At 36.7% G+C, this 16380-nt stretch overlaps 1 protein-coding gene across 7 annotated transcripts; it reads right to left on the bottom strand.

Annotated features, from left to right (window-relative positions):
• Nucleotides 1-3203: 3203 nt before the first annotated feature.
• On the bottom strand, nt 3204-16380 carry LOC122299347 (formin-like protein 18). 7 transcript variants are annotated; one of them, XM_043109564.1, is made up of 18 exons: nt 16023-16377; nt 14676-15376; nt 13312-13533; nt 11737-13220; nt 11513-11633; nt 9741-9812; nt 8479-8577; nt 8286-8327; nt 7102-7182; nt 6932-6982; nt 6749-6830; nt 5548-5642; nt 5203-5274; nt 4998-5114; nt 4597-4665; nt 4443-4509; nt 3583-3882; nt 3204-3466 (listed from the first exon to the last, which is right to left on the bottom strand). In XM_043109564.1, exons 1-17 carry the CDS (start codon nt 16093-16095, stop codon nt 3740-3742), a joined length of 3591 nt encoding a protein of 1196 aa, XP_042965498.1. In that variant the 5' UTR covers nt 16096-16377; the 3' UTR covers nt 3204-3466; nt 3583-3739. The 7 variants fall into 7 exon arrangements, with proteins under 7 accessions (XP_042965498.1, XP_042965499.1, XP_042965500.1 ...); XM_043109565.1 differs by having other exon boundaries at nt 3204-3457; XM_043109566.1 differs by lacking the exon at nt 6932-6982 and having other exon boundaries at nt 16023-16378.

Below are 16380 nucleotides of genomic sequence, written 5' to 3'. Positions count from 1 at the left end.
ATGCCATCTCTCTTTTAACTTCTATATTGTATTTGTTTACAATTTTTATCAAGTCCCTAATTTAATCCATACCAAACTTATGAAACTTTATTATTGCTATTTCATCTTCTTTTGTGAGATGGATTCAAGGCAATTTCATATTACTAAAATAAAAAATATTTTTTTATAGAAATAAATTTAACGTAATTTGATATGATACGTTAGATTGTAAAATCATTTTATTAAAAATAAATATAACATATGAAATAAAATTATATCAATTTATAAATATACTTTTATGATATCTCTTTATAATTATAATACTTCTTTTTGAATTGTTTGTCCTATTGGATCAAAATTTGATAAATTCAAATTCTAGGTTTATGTATTAAGAGTAATATTATCGTAAAATATGCCAGCGTCGTATAATCACTTAGAAAAAAAAGTAAAATTTATTATTAAAAAATTAATTTTTTTTACATAAATTTTATATTTATTTACTATTTTAAAAATAATTATACGTTTCACACTTACGATTACGTGAATAGTTTCTCGGATAACTCAGACACAGGTAATGAAATGGCTTTAAATCTATCAAAGTATTTTGTCGTCAAAGCTGTAGACGACCCAATTAATTGACTATGGAAAATCATGGAAAAGGTGACAAAAGTAGTTGGTATATATCGTGGGAGGCACGTTTGCATCCTTTTTCTTCGTCTACTTCGGGCCTGTAAAATAATGTCTGTCCGAAGTGAGGCATCTCTTGTTGTGAGTCGTAAAAATTTCTTGTTCCTTGGCTTCAACGGTAACAATAATGTTGGGGGCCATGGCCATAACTTTTTGCTTAGCAGACTCTATTCCCTTTTGAATCCCAATATAGTATGCAAATCCCAAGACACTGACGCTTATCTCTATAAATTTATTATTGATAAAGCTTTAGGTCTATTAATCACTTCTTCATCATTTTCCATGGCAAAATGTATACCTACCCAGTTCATGTACATTAAGGTATCCATAAATTTAAGTAATTATCAATTTAGAGCTAATCAACACAAAGATTTGAACAAGAGTTGGTACAAATTAAGAAGTAACTAAAAGCAGTGAAATAAATGTATCAAAGAAAGAACTCCTGTTCGGGATTTAAAATTGGAGAAATACTTTAGTCAAAAACTCATAAAGTAACATAATTTATGTTGTAAATAATGTATCACATGAATTTGTGTTAATTTATATCTATTTTAGTATTGCTTTCGAGATTAGGTCTTCTTTTTGGTATTAAAAAGAAAAAGATGTAGGACTCAAAGTTCAAGAGAAAGGCTTGGGGACCAAAGAATCAATGCAACTACAAGCCCCTCCCAAGGCTCTCAATCATACCATTATTATATAGTGCTTACTACTGACTTAGTTAGCTGTCAGAAGTGCACTAAATAATTAACTCTAAAAATCAAGGTAGCCATGTAAAATAATGTACTCCCTCCTTTTCAGACCAAGATTAGAATCTAAGCTTAAATAATCATAAACCAAGGCATGCATGATGCATCTCCTGTCGGTGGCCTGAAACTTTAGTTTGTCATGCATCTCCTCTCGGTGGCCAGAAACTTTAGTTTGTGGGTATCTGTATGCAGGCCTAATTGATATGATATGGGCTACATTTTATGCAGATGCAAAAAGCGATGGAGGTGTCTATTTATCTCGTGGGAATTCATGATTCCATCAGTCAGTCAGTCATTTGACCAAACATTCCACATACTTCTGTTGACAGTGTGACAGTACAAAGTTTCAGCCTACCAAACATTTCAGAACAGTAGTTTCTGCAATTTGATCCTCAATTTACTGCTTAAAGGTTAAAAAAAGATGAGTTTGATGGTGTGAACTTGGATAATTCAGTTAATTAAACACCTTTTAAGGGCAGATATGAAACTTTGGAGGAGAAATTGGCCTAAATTTATGTGTGCTTTGGATCACTGAGAATCTACTTCTTTGGAAACTTTCTTTTTTAGCTCCAAAAGAACCCTCTTGCCCTAGAAAATAGTATAGGTAATGTCCTTATTTGCACGTGAGAGCAAGACCTTCCTGAGTGCCTCGGCTATAGTGCTCTCAAAGATTCTTCAACATAAAAGTAATGGCAATAAATTCAGTATTCCAAGAACAAGAGATTATCCTCAACGCCCCTAATCATTCAACCCCACCAAAGTCATCTTTGCCTTTGTAAAATTATGTACCAAAATTGAGAAAAAGAAGTTGAAAAGAGAGAGACCCCCAAATCCATCCAGCCACAACCTTCTCTCTCCCTCGGGATTGTTATTCCGAAAGCAAAGAGATTCCAATGTTGCAGCCCCTTTTATTTAAAGCTTGTTATCATTAACAGCCTATGCCCATATACTGGAGAGATACTTTGTTCTGACAGAGCTTTGGAAATACAAAGACATGGCTTCTTTATTTTTTTTTCCTGCAAACAGTTGTGGAGAACAGATTCATAACAAGTCTATGATGTCATATTGGAAAAAAAAAATTAAAATTCTAATTTTTGAGGGATGAATCCTACATGAAGTACACGTTAACGATGTGAAGAGTGAGACTCGCAAATAAAAGGATTAGGTAAGTGATTTCGTGCCCATTATCAGATCTATAACCCATTGTGCTGGTCTCTGAGCTTGAGAAAACCAACAAATGCTTTGTTTTTTATATGCATGGGTGTATGAAGGTTGGTGACCAGAAGCTCCAGAACTTGTCTGCTTTGAGATCTTAATTGATATTTTCCATTTGGTTATCTGGGGATTTGCAGTAAGAGCTCTGTCCACTTCATTTGGACCTGAATTACATGAGCAGTCTTAGTATCGTTTTCTGTTTCTTTCTTAAAATTATTTCCACGTTTCAAGCCATCTTTCTTGACCAACCTTATTTTAAGTGATTATTTCATTAATTGACACGCTCTGACAGAGTAACTATTAGTTGAAGAGAAATAATGTTTTCAAGTGTGAAAGTAATGCACAATCATTTAAAAAAAATTAAATTAATGCCAGACTTATATAAAAAAAAATTAATTTTTTAATAATAGACCTGATTTTTTTTTTAAAACGATTACGTGATATTTATACATTCTTCAACTATATATAGCATTACTCTTCGTCCAAAGACAATAGGGTCACTATTAAAAAGAACCTAGCTTTTTTAATTGATCTTTGAAAACAGATGTCATACTAGACAGTCAAGTTAGAAAATAATAAATAAAAAAAGCGAGAGAGATCATATGTATATCAAAATAATAAAGGCAAAACATACAGGAGGATATTCAAATCAAGGAACGAGCAAGGGTAAGGAGATCTAAATGCAGTGACAAGAAACAAATTTGTAAGGGAGAAATTTTTTTTTCCCTGTAATGATAAAAAAAAAAGACTTGTAACAATGAATCATGTCAGTGGAACCAGGAGGATGTACAGGTTGCGTGCCAAGAACAGAATCGTGCAAACTCCATCATCTTTGCCCCCTAAAGAATAGTATTATCAATTATATGAACTCTTCTATAGAAAAGAAAAGTAATCAATAGACAGATTAAATTCAACAAAACAGGGAATTGATCGAACAGATGGGGGCAGATCTTACCACAAAGTGGACAAATTTCTTATTCAATCCACTGACCAAAGTACATGCTTCTCCCCACACCAAGAACTGTTTTTTTGCGCAAACTAATTCTAATGTTGAATGTTCTTGCCGCACCGGAGCATCTTTTGAATCTCCATGCAATACTTCATTTGAACACTCATAATGTAACATTTCCACTGTGTATTGGAGTATTTAACTTTTCACTTCCTGCTGTTTTCTTCATTTCAAGCTCAAGCTGCCTGACGTTCTCTTCATGGGCTTTCTTGAACATTCTTACAAAGTTGAGCAGAGTTGAAACAACTGCCAGATGTAATTCAGACGGTAAATAAGGTAGCCTAAATTATATTGCAAAGAACCGTACATGCTGGCCTCGAACTAGGCTATATCAATCATCCACATAGATAGAGAAGATGATCAACTTCAAGATTAGCAAACTGCCATCCTGAGAACTCTGTATATCTTTTAGGAAAAAAAAAACTGAATCAACATGGTCTTTAATGATACAGAAAAAGCATATATCAGGGTCACCTAAAAAAATATCAGGGTCACTAAGAATGAGAATATGTAGATTTAGGTTCGGGAAACAACATTATATTCGTGTAAGTGAGTGATTACACACGAGTTCTAATCCAATGGCAAGCCTAGGGATAGACATATAAATACAAACCAAGGATTCTGGTGAATTTGAATATGAGTAACAGAGTAAGTATCCTAAACCTGGGAACCAGAAACTGTTAAAACAGCAAGATATTTCAAAACCAAAACATCAACGGGAATGATTTTTGAGCTTCATAATTCTGTTGAACGATCAGTTAATACAATTCTCGATCTGAAAATTTTTGAACTTTAAGTTACAATACCTTGTTCAAAGGGGCAGCGAGGCGGATCTTCTCCAAAATAAAGGATCAATGCATCCGCATTTCTACCCTGTAAAACATTCCAGATGGTAAAGAATGGTTGTTTACTGTTATAATTGCTTGAAAACTCCCAACTACTTTTTAGAACATGGCCTACCACGCCCGCATACAATGACGCCAAAGACCTCACTTCGGCTTCAGCAAAAAGAAGGAACTCCTTTAAAGTCTGAAGAGAAAAGGAAAACGATTACATCAAAGCCTGAACAATATACTTGGAGCAAACATTTTCAAGGAAACAGATTGAGAACAAAGATACAAGAAGCCTAATTAATGAATGCTAAAAGCAAGATACTGGGATTCCTTGGATAAAGCATCGTAAATATTATTTTCACGGTATCCAAACCAAAGTAGCTGGCATGCTCTTTTAATCATTTTGTTACTTTGTAATAGTCAAAAATTAAGGAACGCTGCATACAGTCTTAAGAGTCCCCAAGGATAGATATTCAGACAAGGATAGATCTTGTCTACGGTGACAAAAAGATTAATTGGCTAATATACCTCACGGAAATTTTGTGATATAGGGCCATCATTTTCAGAGGCAGAGAGTTCCTGTATAACTTTTTCTAAGCCTTTGCTTATGGCTTGCATTTCCTCCGCCAAATATTTCAATTGTATCTGGATGGAAATAACACATATATGTCAAGACGTGCCAACTCTAATAAAAATTCTTAAAAAGATTCTTACCAGAAACAAATAAGAATACCTTTGCAGCTGGCTCCAAGCTGGCAAGATCATTGGAAAAATCAAGAACTTCCGGCAGTTTATCAGCAAGCACCTACAACTTGATAAGCAAGCTTAAACATAACCATGTACTATGCAGGTAAAACTCTCCATTGGCAAGTATTAGAAATGCTATACAAGATATGACCCAAGATCTAATATCTCACAATTCATCAACATTTTGGGCTTCAGTATCAAACCACATAATAAGGTACCACAAATAACCACTGATTCTTGATAAGCAAACCATATGTTCCAAGACGATTTTCTAACCCCTGGAAAGTCAAGTTATAACACAAACCCACAATAAATAAGTACCATCTCATACCTTACAAAGATAATGCATGAGAGTCATCTTGTTGTTCCGTGCACGTGTCTCGATAAGTTTAAGGAGGCTATCCAACCTAAATCCAACAGCAGATCCTAGAAAAAACAATGGAAGTGAGTTAGAAGATGAAAATTGCATTGAGATTCCATGAATGGGATAACAGGAATATGACACGTTCCACAGCTGAGTGCAGAAGGTACTGTGCTGAAAAGATATAGAAACACATGGCAGTAACCAGGATGTGAAATAAGTATTTTCATACAGAGCAAGGCGATGATGCTCAAAGTTGTTAGGATTTGAGGATTAAAATGGTAACTTGATGTTCAAGGGCACCAACAAAAATATCAAGAGATCAGCATACGAGCCACTGCCTAGGTTGAATAGGATAAAGGTATGCACATATACGGGATTGTATCCATAGGCCACCACTCAAGTAAGCTTACTATAAACCAGAAGATCAGCAGATTCATTTTTTCCATACTTCTCACGGGGTCCACTAAAGAAGACAGCTCAGGTGATCAATTCCATGCCAATTATACTTTAATATATTAATTAGACTGATTCTTTACAAACTTCAGTGGTTCTTTTTCGAAGTTTAAGAAGGCAACTCACATGTTAAACCATCCTGAATCTATAACTTTCAGCTCCTTGATTTGCCCTTCATTTGCCCCTAGATTTGCTGCAAAACTTTGTCAAAAATCTAATTCTAAGATTTTGTTAGGGTTGTACTTGCTCCAATTGTCTAGGAATTATGCTCTTTTATCTCCTTTTAGAAGATCACACAATTTCCTGTACTAAAGAATCAGGAGTTGCTTTTCAAGCCAAGTAACAATGCTCACATTCCCTGGTAATCATATGCATAAATGAGCATTTCTTTATGCATGGCCCAAGAACTTTCTCCGTCTTCTTTATACTCTCCTATGATACTCATATTTCATTACTTATAACAACTTTCTATGTTGGTGACAGTAACTCAAACCATTCACCTTGTATTGGTGATGGCCAACAAAATTAAGGCACTCCTGGACTATCTTCTTGTATGAGGATTTTCTTCTTTTATATGCTTCTATGTAATCTAATATATCCAAAGTATAGATGCCTTCTAAAGGTGATCGTAGGTTATTTTACTGGCTGACCTCTGTAAATTTAACATTCTTAATGCGCTTAGCCAAGAAGTCAGACCAGTTTAGTATCAACTTACCCCTAGCAGTTCCCTGGTTCAAAGCATTTCCTAACGACAGAATCGTCTGCATAATTCTCTTCAGTTTGGCAGAATTCCTGATCTGATGAGAACATCAGGAATAAGAAACTAAGAAATGAGTATTCAGGGAATCATCAAACGCACTTCCAGGAAGAAGAATGAGAATATGAGAGAATAACTTGCCTCTTCTGCGGCTGAGTTTACAACGTTTAGATTCTTTCTAAGGTCAAAAATCTATATGGAACCATATATGAGCCACATTAACACATAAATCAGGGAGTTTTCCGAAAAGCAGGAACATTATGAGCTTTTTCTCTTTTCTTTTTTTTACAAGTTTATGAGCTTTTTCTTACCTGGGAGTGGAACTGTATCTTGAATGAAAAAACTCTGAGCTTACATTCTACACGTGGTACTTGCATCAACTCTAAGAAGAACTGTCATGAACATTTACAAAACAAATTAATAAACGATGCTGCCACATAATACATCAGGTAGAGCATATTTGCATACTGAGCTGTCATACCAGCTTAACTACTAGGATCAAGGGACCAACATATTGACATCAACATTAGAGAACAAGAAGTTGAATTTACCCAAGATGCAAACAACCATTTTATTGTACTGAGAAAAATGTGCACATGGTATACATCTACTGAACACACCAACCATTCTTCAAACTTTCTTATACTAAAGAATGAAGGGTTTATTAACAGACAAGAACACACACATACACACACTTACTTGCACTTGCAATTTCTAGAGACAGGTATGTACATACATCACACACTTACATTTTAAAGACGAATGCCTTCATGATAAAAGTAGAACTACCCAACTACCAACACACAAAAGCACACACTACAATAATAACCTTCTCAAGACAAGGATAGACATGAGCACACATGTATACACGCCTTTGCACAAATGTACACACATATACACAGAGAGATACCAAAAAATTTTCTTCCTCCACCACACAATTGTACCTTTTCTATTTTGTGTCATAGAAAACCTCTACCTACAAAATGAAGTTTTTGAATGGTAATCCAAAACAATACATTTTTCTTAATCAGTTGAATTAATATTGGATTACAGCTACATTTTCACTATAGGTTCATATCAAGAAGTACACTTACAAATTTAGGTGATCATATGTACCATTTTATGCTGTCAAAACTTGGAACATTACAATTACACTGATACACAAGTATAAGCACAGCCATGAATACTTAACCAAATTATAATGTACCACCGGTTAGTATTTATAGGTACACAAGAAAAAGCAAAACTAATACAAAGGAAAGCTACACTTTTCAATGTTAGGTAGTTAGACTTGCAATTACAACTAACATTGCAGGTTCATTCAAAATTATTAGTATAGTAGCTCACTTCTATATCTTTAGCGCATAATTACTTGTGAAGCAGAGATAAATTGGAAGCCTCAAAAAGTATCCATATGCATGTCATCAAAAGTGAATTTTTCAAGACATCAAATAAAAGGTTAGAATACAAGCATCACGAAAAAAATCCAACAAACCTGTTCGGATTTTCCTAACTTTTCCTTTTCTCCTGTGTAGCCCTGAACACAGAAATATAAATGCAATTAAAACCTGTAAGGAACAGGTAAAACTATCATCTTGAGGGACCTGACTCCTTCAATACAAAACATTTGCAGAAGATATCAAACGATAAAAATATTAAATTCGATTTCAACATAATAGCTGCCAAACCTTAAGTAGCTCCATCTCCTCTTTTGTAGGACAGAATTTAATCAGACTCTCAACCAGATCCACATCTAAAACTGAATCTTCAAGAGCAAGCACTGAACTCTGTCAATGTTCCACATGAAACCATAATGACTTCTACGATGGGATTAAGACCACATATCTTGCAAGCAATCAATGAGAACATTGCATGGACATAGAATATGTATCACAAGAACAAACCCAGAGGAAAAAATGACTTATACCAAGAGATAGAGCCTACAACGTAAGAACATTGCTAAAACTGCTGATTTTATTTTTTATTATGGCCTACATCTCTTACATGATAAGTTAACATAAGACACCCATAAGAATGTATTACATCTTTCCCTTAAACAACATGAAACATTGAGTTTCAGAGGAGGAAAAACTTTTGCGCTCATAGTTGGACATATATACGAAGAAGCTGTAAGTAAAACAGTTGTAGGGCTTATATTAGTAACAAACGTTTAGTACACATCATCATACACTATGTATAATTTGACACTGACAGAGTAAGAGCTTTCACGAGATGTCACTTGTTTTTCAAAACTCTTTATTTAAGGGAAGGTGTTCCATTTCATCCACAGACCATTGAAATCAATTAGGTTTTTTTTTTTTTTTTCATTCTTTTGTCATTGCTAAAACTACAGAATCTTATCAATAAACAGTACCAGTACAGTTGGACCCAAACTTCATATTTGAAATATCATCAGAACAATGAAAAAAGGAATATCTAGGCAAGACCATTTTCATTACCTTGTTTAAAATATTCTCATGAAAGGATTGAAGTGAATTTATTTATACAATTAAAAGAATGGATGCAGTTGAGATGTGCTTCTGGGAATCTGGAGTAATAAATGCAAGCTGCTGCTGCTTTAGAAATGCATTCATGACAGATGAAGATATGGATGGCTTTTGCAAAAGCATAAATGATTTTTCAAAAATAAATACAAATGGAATGTTGGAAGTACTGCCATTTAGGAAGCCATATTGGAACAGATATATTGAAAGCGTATAAAATGTCAAATACAAGAAGGATGTGAGGCTAGAAAAAGACAACATGGGAATAAAAAACAAAGATTGCCCTGGATATAGTGAAATGATAGAACAGATTCATATATCTGAGCGCCTTTAGTTTGGATAAGGATTTGTAGAGTTGAGCTCTAGACTGCTTGAATTTTAAGCTGAATTAAAACTTTATTCCATTGACAAAGAGAAGTACGTTCTTCAAGTGCCATCAAACTTACCACTAAGTCATGCAATGGTATTTTCACCTTTGAAAGCATGATTTCACAGTTATATGCCCGCCGGTGGTCAATCTGAAATGTGTGATACTATTACATAAGAACTGGATATTGAGGTAATTTTCATAACAAATGTAACTTGGCCAAACAAGATCAATGTGATGAGAAAATATGCAAATCACATATCAACTATAAGATCGTTATAAGTAATGTGATCTTATTAACAAGTGCAAAGAGGCATGGCTTTAGAACATAGGAAGAACCCCTGTTCAGAATAAAAAGGAAAACAACAATTAAAATTTTCCTAAAAGCTAATAAAAAGCAAAGAATAATGAGCCATTGTACATGTATAAAGGGAGTTGCAGGCAATCTTCATCAGCTCTACTACGGAAGCTTCCTTATCTTCAACTATTTGTGCATTCTGCTCTCTCCAAATACACCACATTAAGCATAAAGGAGCCAACCTCCATTTTTCTAATGGGTAAGAAAGGGTAGGAGGGGGCAATTGGAAGTGGCCTCCCTACCTAGGCGTGACCATAGCAGCACTGTACCTACTAGGGACCGGACAAGAGGGGCCCGGATGGCAGGAAGCTGCAGGCACTCTCTCAAGTCACATTTGAGTCATAGCCTAAACCCCAGTGCCACTAGGGAATTCAATGAATCCTTACGCAACTAATACTAATAGTCTAAGGGGAATCTGGATTTGGATTCAAACCTAAGACCTGGTATATGTCAAACCACATAGGGTAACCCAAAGACCGTTGAGCCAACACCCTTGGTGGTAGCCAACCTCCATGCTAACAAAACATTATTCGTGCCCCTGATGTCCTCCCCAGTTCTCCAACAAGTCTCTAATCTTTCTACACACAAACAATCAACACCAAACCCATTGAATAGAAAACACCATAAGTCTCTCACTACTTACACAATGAAGAGGAAGATGATCAGTGGACTTCCCATTCTTCTCACACATACAACACTAATTCACCACAGTGACATTTCGCTTCCTCAGATTTTCTAACGACAAAATATTTCCCAAAGCCACCATCTAGACAAAAAAAAAAGTCACTCTCTAATGGTCCTTCATTCGAGAGTGAAAGTGTAGGCAATGTTGAAAGCATATCATATGATTTCACTTCAAACTTATGTCACTTGGATCCTCTCTTGGAAGGGATCCAACATATAGTATCCACACCTTCTTATCGTATTCTGAAACTATACAACATCTCAAAGAAAAGGGGAGACCAAATCCACCAGCCCTGCTTTTTTTATATTTTTCCATCACTTAACCCTAATTTGGAACTCTTTATGGTTTTTGCCCTTATTCCATCATCTCAACAACCCAATCTTAAATTTAGTCATCACCAGAAGGGTTCTGCACATCTGTCTCAATATCTTGCAAGATTTTGCTCCTCCAACCTTTGCTAATGTAATCCCCAACTCACCCAAAAAGTCCAATACTTTCTCTCACCCATTAGATCCTTAAGAATTACCCTTACCGTAGCCATTAGAAAATGCAATCCTATACAAGTTCTGTCCAAAAGCAAACAAAGTACTATAAGATGGAGAATATGAAAAGAATTTTCACAGTAAAATTTTACCAACAACAGAGATTTTTTTGTTTCTACAAATGGACACAAGATTTCCAATGACACATCTTTTGCCAAATATTCCAGGGCTTAGATCTCAAGAAGAAATATAGACAACTTCAAGTAAGAAAAATTGAACAAAAACAGTTATGCCCAATACAGCTTTAGAACCAAAAACTTGACTACCAGTTGCACTTGATCTGATTTATGTCCAAGTGAACCACTTATAGACTTCTTGCCATGATCTGAACTCGGAAGTGCCACTGAGAAAAGATTCTCTAGTTCTGAAATGTCAATCTCAGGAGTCCTAAATGAGAGAGAACAAACGAAATAGCCAATTAAATTTCAGGGAAGCTCAAAGCATGATTAGTAGTTTGACAAAAATTATCTCTGAGGAAAAAAGCACATACTTGGCAGCTTCACCCAATTTTTGTGCCTCCGCCCACAGACTTCCTGATGCTGCTCTTGTCAATTTCAGCCAATGCAATGGCTTCAGTTTTTTCTTCCGATTATTCTTTGAGCTTATAGTGCGTGACAGAATATGCCCCTTCCCCCTACTGGGAGATCTAAGTGGGGATCCAGACACACTATTTCTGTTACTATCCGTCCTAGACAAACCTTTAACAAAAGGAACTGGAGGAGGGGGTGCAGATGGAATGGGAGAGGAATTTTGTGATGCATGGTTGAAGTGCTTGGATGAAACAATGCGTGCAGGAGGCAGTGGTGGCACTGGAGATGGAACTCTAGGACTTGCTACTTGTCCAGAATGAGGAGGTGGAGGGGGTGGGGGTGGAGGATGTCCAGCTCCGCCAGTTATCTTTTCCTTGAAAGAAGGTGTTGGAGGAGATGGAGGAAAATTAGGCAGAGACCTTGTTGATGACGTGACTAAAGGTGCTAAAGGCGGATTAAGTAATGAATTAGTGGCAGAAATTGGGTGACCTGCAGTTTGCACAGAATGAGGGGGCAGAGGTGGAGGTGGAGGTGGAGGTGGCCCAGTCCTAACAGCCTGATTTTCCTTCAAAGGAAGTGTTTGAGGAAGAAGTGATGGAGTTGGAGGAGGTTTAGGTAACAAATTATTGGAAAGGGTATTTGAGAATGGAATCCCAGGATTATCTAGGGGACTAACTACTGACAACTTATCTCTATAATATATCTCGTTGGTAAGTGAAGAATGTGTAGTTTCTAAAAGATGATGAGGTGGCAGGAGGGGAGGCAGGGGAGGAGAAGGAAAAGTTTTTCTAGAACAATCAGTTGAGGAAGGATGTGATGGAGGAGGAGATGTGGTGGGTGAAATTGAAATAATTTTGGTATCTGCAGATTCAGGTATGTGTGAAACTGCCAAGGTTGGATCTGGAATGGCTGGAGATACCACTTCTAGACGAGTGACTTCTGCACTTTCAGGTAAGGCAGGATCATGTAGCTGATTTGCTACGCCAGGAGTTTGGGCTACGAGTGCATCTTGCACAGATTTACAGGAGACTGAGGTTGACTGAGAAAATTGAGGCATCCCATGCCTAAGGATGTCAGATTGCCTGTGAGGTTGATGCGCAATCTGAATGTCATGAGTCTCAGCTGCCTTTCTACTCAGATAAGAACCAGGAGATCGCTCGGGTGAGGACATGGACTGAATCTCTGGGGACAAAGATAAGGAGCGTTTAGCCTTATTTTCCACACTCCCATGGGAAATACTTTCCAACATCTCGTGGACAATATTTGATGCACTCATCCGTTGAAGCACATTTAGTGCTGCATCAGCCTTGGGATCTAACCAGTCTACATGACTGAAGAACTCTTGAACTTTTGCAAATGCTTCCATTGGAAGGCCCTCCTCCTCGAAGCATGAGATATCACCCACCACTATGGAAGCAGCAGCATCCATCTCTGAGAAGAGAATCTTCATCCAAATGATAACCAATCATAAACATCATGTTAAAAAAGAGCACCAGCAAATAGGTACGCCTAAACAAATCTGGCATGTGAAATACCTCTACTCTGAAGTCCTTTGGAAATTGATCCTCAGCATTCCACAACATGTCAATTTCATCTCGGTTTAGGATCAATATATTGGACCTAATAAAAGCAGTGTTAAACATGACTCTGAACATCATCTCTTCACATTTGATGTCATCATTCAAGCTAACACACTCCACCACAACATCACCTTGAACATGGCAATTGATATCTATTTTAACTAGTTCGCATTCTGCCTGAAACACAATAGTAAGGGGTTACAAACAGTCATATGATACAAAGATTAGATTTCACTTTACATGAAATAATAAGTCCTCCAAAACTTTGTAATCAAGGAAAGTGAGCTTCCCAAGCAGATTATATCATAGAAAGAAAGATATCAACCTCCCAATCCAGATAATCTTTTGCAGACTCAACAACAGAAATAAATAAAGCTCCAAAAACATACAGCACTCTTACCCTTTGGTTTATCCTAATCGATTATGTTATCCCATCGAAATGCATTTTGGTTTTCAAGTCAAGACCAGAAAGCCAAACTTCGACCATGCCTTCTCAATGCTGAAGTCCCAAATTAAAGAGATCTCCTGAACCTAGATTGGCCAGTTTAATTATTTTTTATAATTTCAATAAATCCCGTAGAACAATTACCCAAGGGCAAAAAAATTTAAAGGAGACCTTCAATGGGATTACCGATTGCACTGATGCACGAGTAATGTACCAGAGGCTAGATATTCTATACAATTTTTAGGCTATTATCATTCTGATTATTATGCTTCTTAACTTTGTACACCTACCCTTTAAATCAACACATTTTATGTATGCTCCCCAAGAAAGGGAACCCATGATACTATTAAAAAATACAAGAGTTGAAAATGGAACAATCTAAGAAACTAAAATAATCCTTTAAATGAAGGTATTCACACTATGATGGCGACTCAAGATCAACCTCGTGAAAACCTTACATTCCCTGCCGAGAAGAGGATGAATAGACAGTTGGGTCTATATTAAAGACAAGATCCACCTATTTCAAGAAAGGAGAAAAGGATAAAGCTAAGGGTTATATACACTTTTTGCCCCCAAACTACCAGGTGTTCTGCAGTTTGCACTATAAAATACTAAATTTAACATACTGTACTCTCAAATACCAGGAACTAGCAAATAGCACATGTTGTCCAATTCTGATCGTTAAGGTAAAAAGTAGGCAATGTGTCATGTGGCACAATCTTGAGAGTCAGATCTTGAAGGAGGGAGCTATTTAGCAGTCGACAGAAGTTGAAGGGTGCAATGTGTCACTTTTGGTAGTTTCAAGTGCAAAGCGTAAAACAATAGTTTGTGTGTGAAAAGGGTATTTGACCCAAAAGAAGAAGCATAACATCACCTGCTTGTAAGCCCGGACAGCCTTGCTTCTTTTCGGTGATGAGTACAAAACTTTGTGGGTTTTATCAGCAACCAAAAAGGGATCCTGTCCGTATACCTGAAATATTGGACAACAACCCCCACTTCCATCAAAATCAGGAATGCATCTGAGAATGATGCAGTCCAAGGTGAGCGCTCTATCCAACGGTGGCCATTCAAAGGCAACATTCCTCCTTGATACATACTGTAGATACCTCAGTTGAGAAGGTATTGGGTTCAGTGGCGACAGAAAATGCAAAAGCTCGCGAGGAGCCTGTCTGTAAACCATGTCTAAGGTCTTCTGCTCCCCACTGTACTGCTTCCTATAAATCAACAGTGCAGCCAACATAAAAGCCAAAACTGGCCAAACACCACGTTCACAGTGCATCAACAGCATGTTATGTTGTCCAAGCGCCAACCAACTTTCACTTGATTTTAGAAAATGGTGGATGACCTCCACTGTCAGCACAGGGCAGCCCTCATAATGTCGAGGGTATTCCATTCTGGTCATATCGTATGTGTCCAAAATATTAGCAATCTCGCTTTGTGCCTCTCCCTCACGAAAATTGAATACCAAGAAGGAAGCTTCAGGCATGTGATCTCGAAGTTGACTGACTATCCCATCGGTATATATCTTATAGTTCTCTTCATCCCAAGCCTCGGTAGTGAAACAGGAGTCAAATACTATATATACATACATACATATACATAGAATGTGAAACCATCAGCCACTATTGACAAACTTACTTCCAAAACTTAGTTAAAGACCAAATAATCGTGTTTAGTGAAGGCCATGTATTATATGCACTATTAATTGCAATGCAAAAAATTTGGGTTCCATTCTTCTGCCACCATAATGCAATGAGACATTGACATAGTCCCCTAAGCCCGACATTGAGATCCCATTTGATCCTTCTAGTACATGATTATAAATACCAGCCACAACTTGGATTTTTCTACCTGTCCGCTCTGCTTGGTTGCTCGGAATCTAGAGGTAAAGTAAGGGAAAAAAATACAAATTTTTTATCATTTCTTGTTAAATGAATCTCAAACGAACTCTTTTGAACGTAATTCACTGTTTCCTCAAATAATGAGTAATAAAAGATCAGGAAAAGGCCAATAATTAATAATCCCATTCCTTCTCCAAAATTTTCTCAGCAACCAAGCAGTGCCTTACGCTCAGATATATACACAGTATGAAACTCCACACTCTTCCAAGTCACAATTTTCCATTTATTAAATTGCAACTTCGAAATATTTATCACTTCCCCCGAACCTTTTCCTTAAAAAAAAAAAAAAAACAAAGAAAGAAAACATCAAGCAACATTACCATAAACTCGCTCAGAGATCTCTAGGAGCCCATTGGGTGGCTTCCGGAAAAAGAACCGCCGCAACAACGCCATCTTAGTCGACCAATATATATATATAGATATGTACTACATACATACAGGCGTATGTACGGTCGCTGTGTCTGCTTGTTGTCAAATGTCAGGTGGTGCTAGTGTTGTTGACGACGACTGACTGATATAGGTATGGCTCAGAATTTCATGCTTTCCTCCTTTCATCTCAAAACTTTAGTAACTTTTCTTTTTCCGAAATCTGAACACTATTTTCCCACCGACTCCGGGGGAGAGGCCACGTCGGATGACGTGGACGACACTACACGCCGAATTATGGAGAAAGTTATC

Source organism: Carya illinoinensis, chromosome 16 (assembly GCF_018687715.1).
Source record: "Carya illinoinensis cultivar Pawnee chromosome 16, C.illinoinensisPawnee_v1, whole genome shotgun sequence".
Classification (NCBI taxonomy): domain Eukaryota; kingdom Viridiplantae; phylum Streptophyta; class Magnoliopsida; order Fagales; family Juglandaceae; genus Carya; species Carya illinoinensis.
The sequence above is the reverse complement of the archived record's forward strand: the minus strand, read 5'-3'. Positions and strand labels throughout refer to the sequence as shown.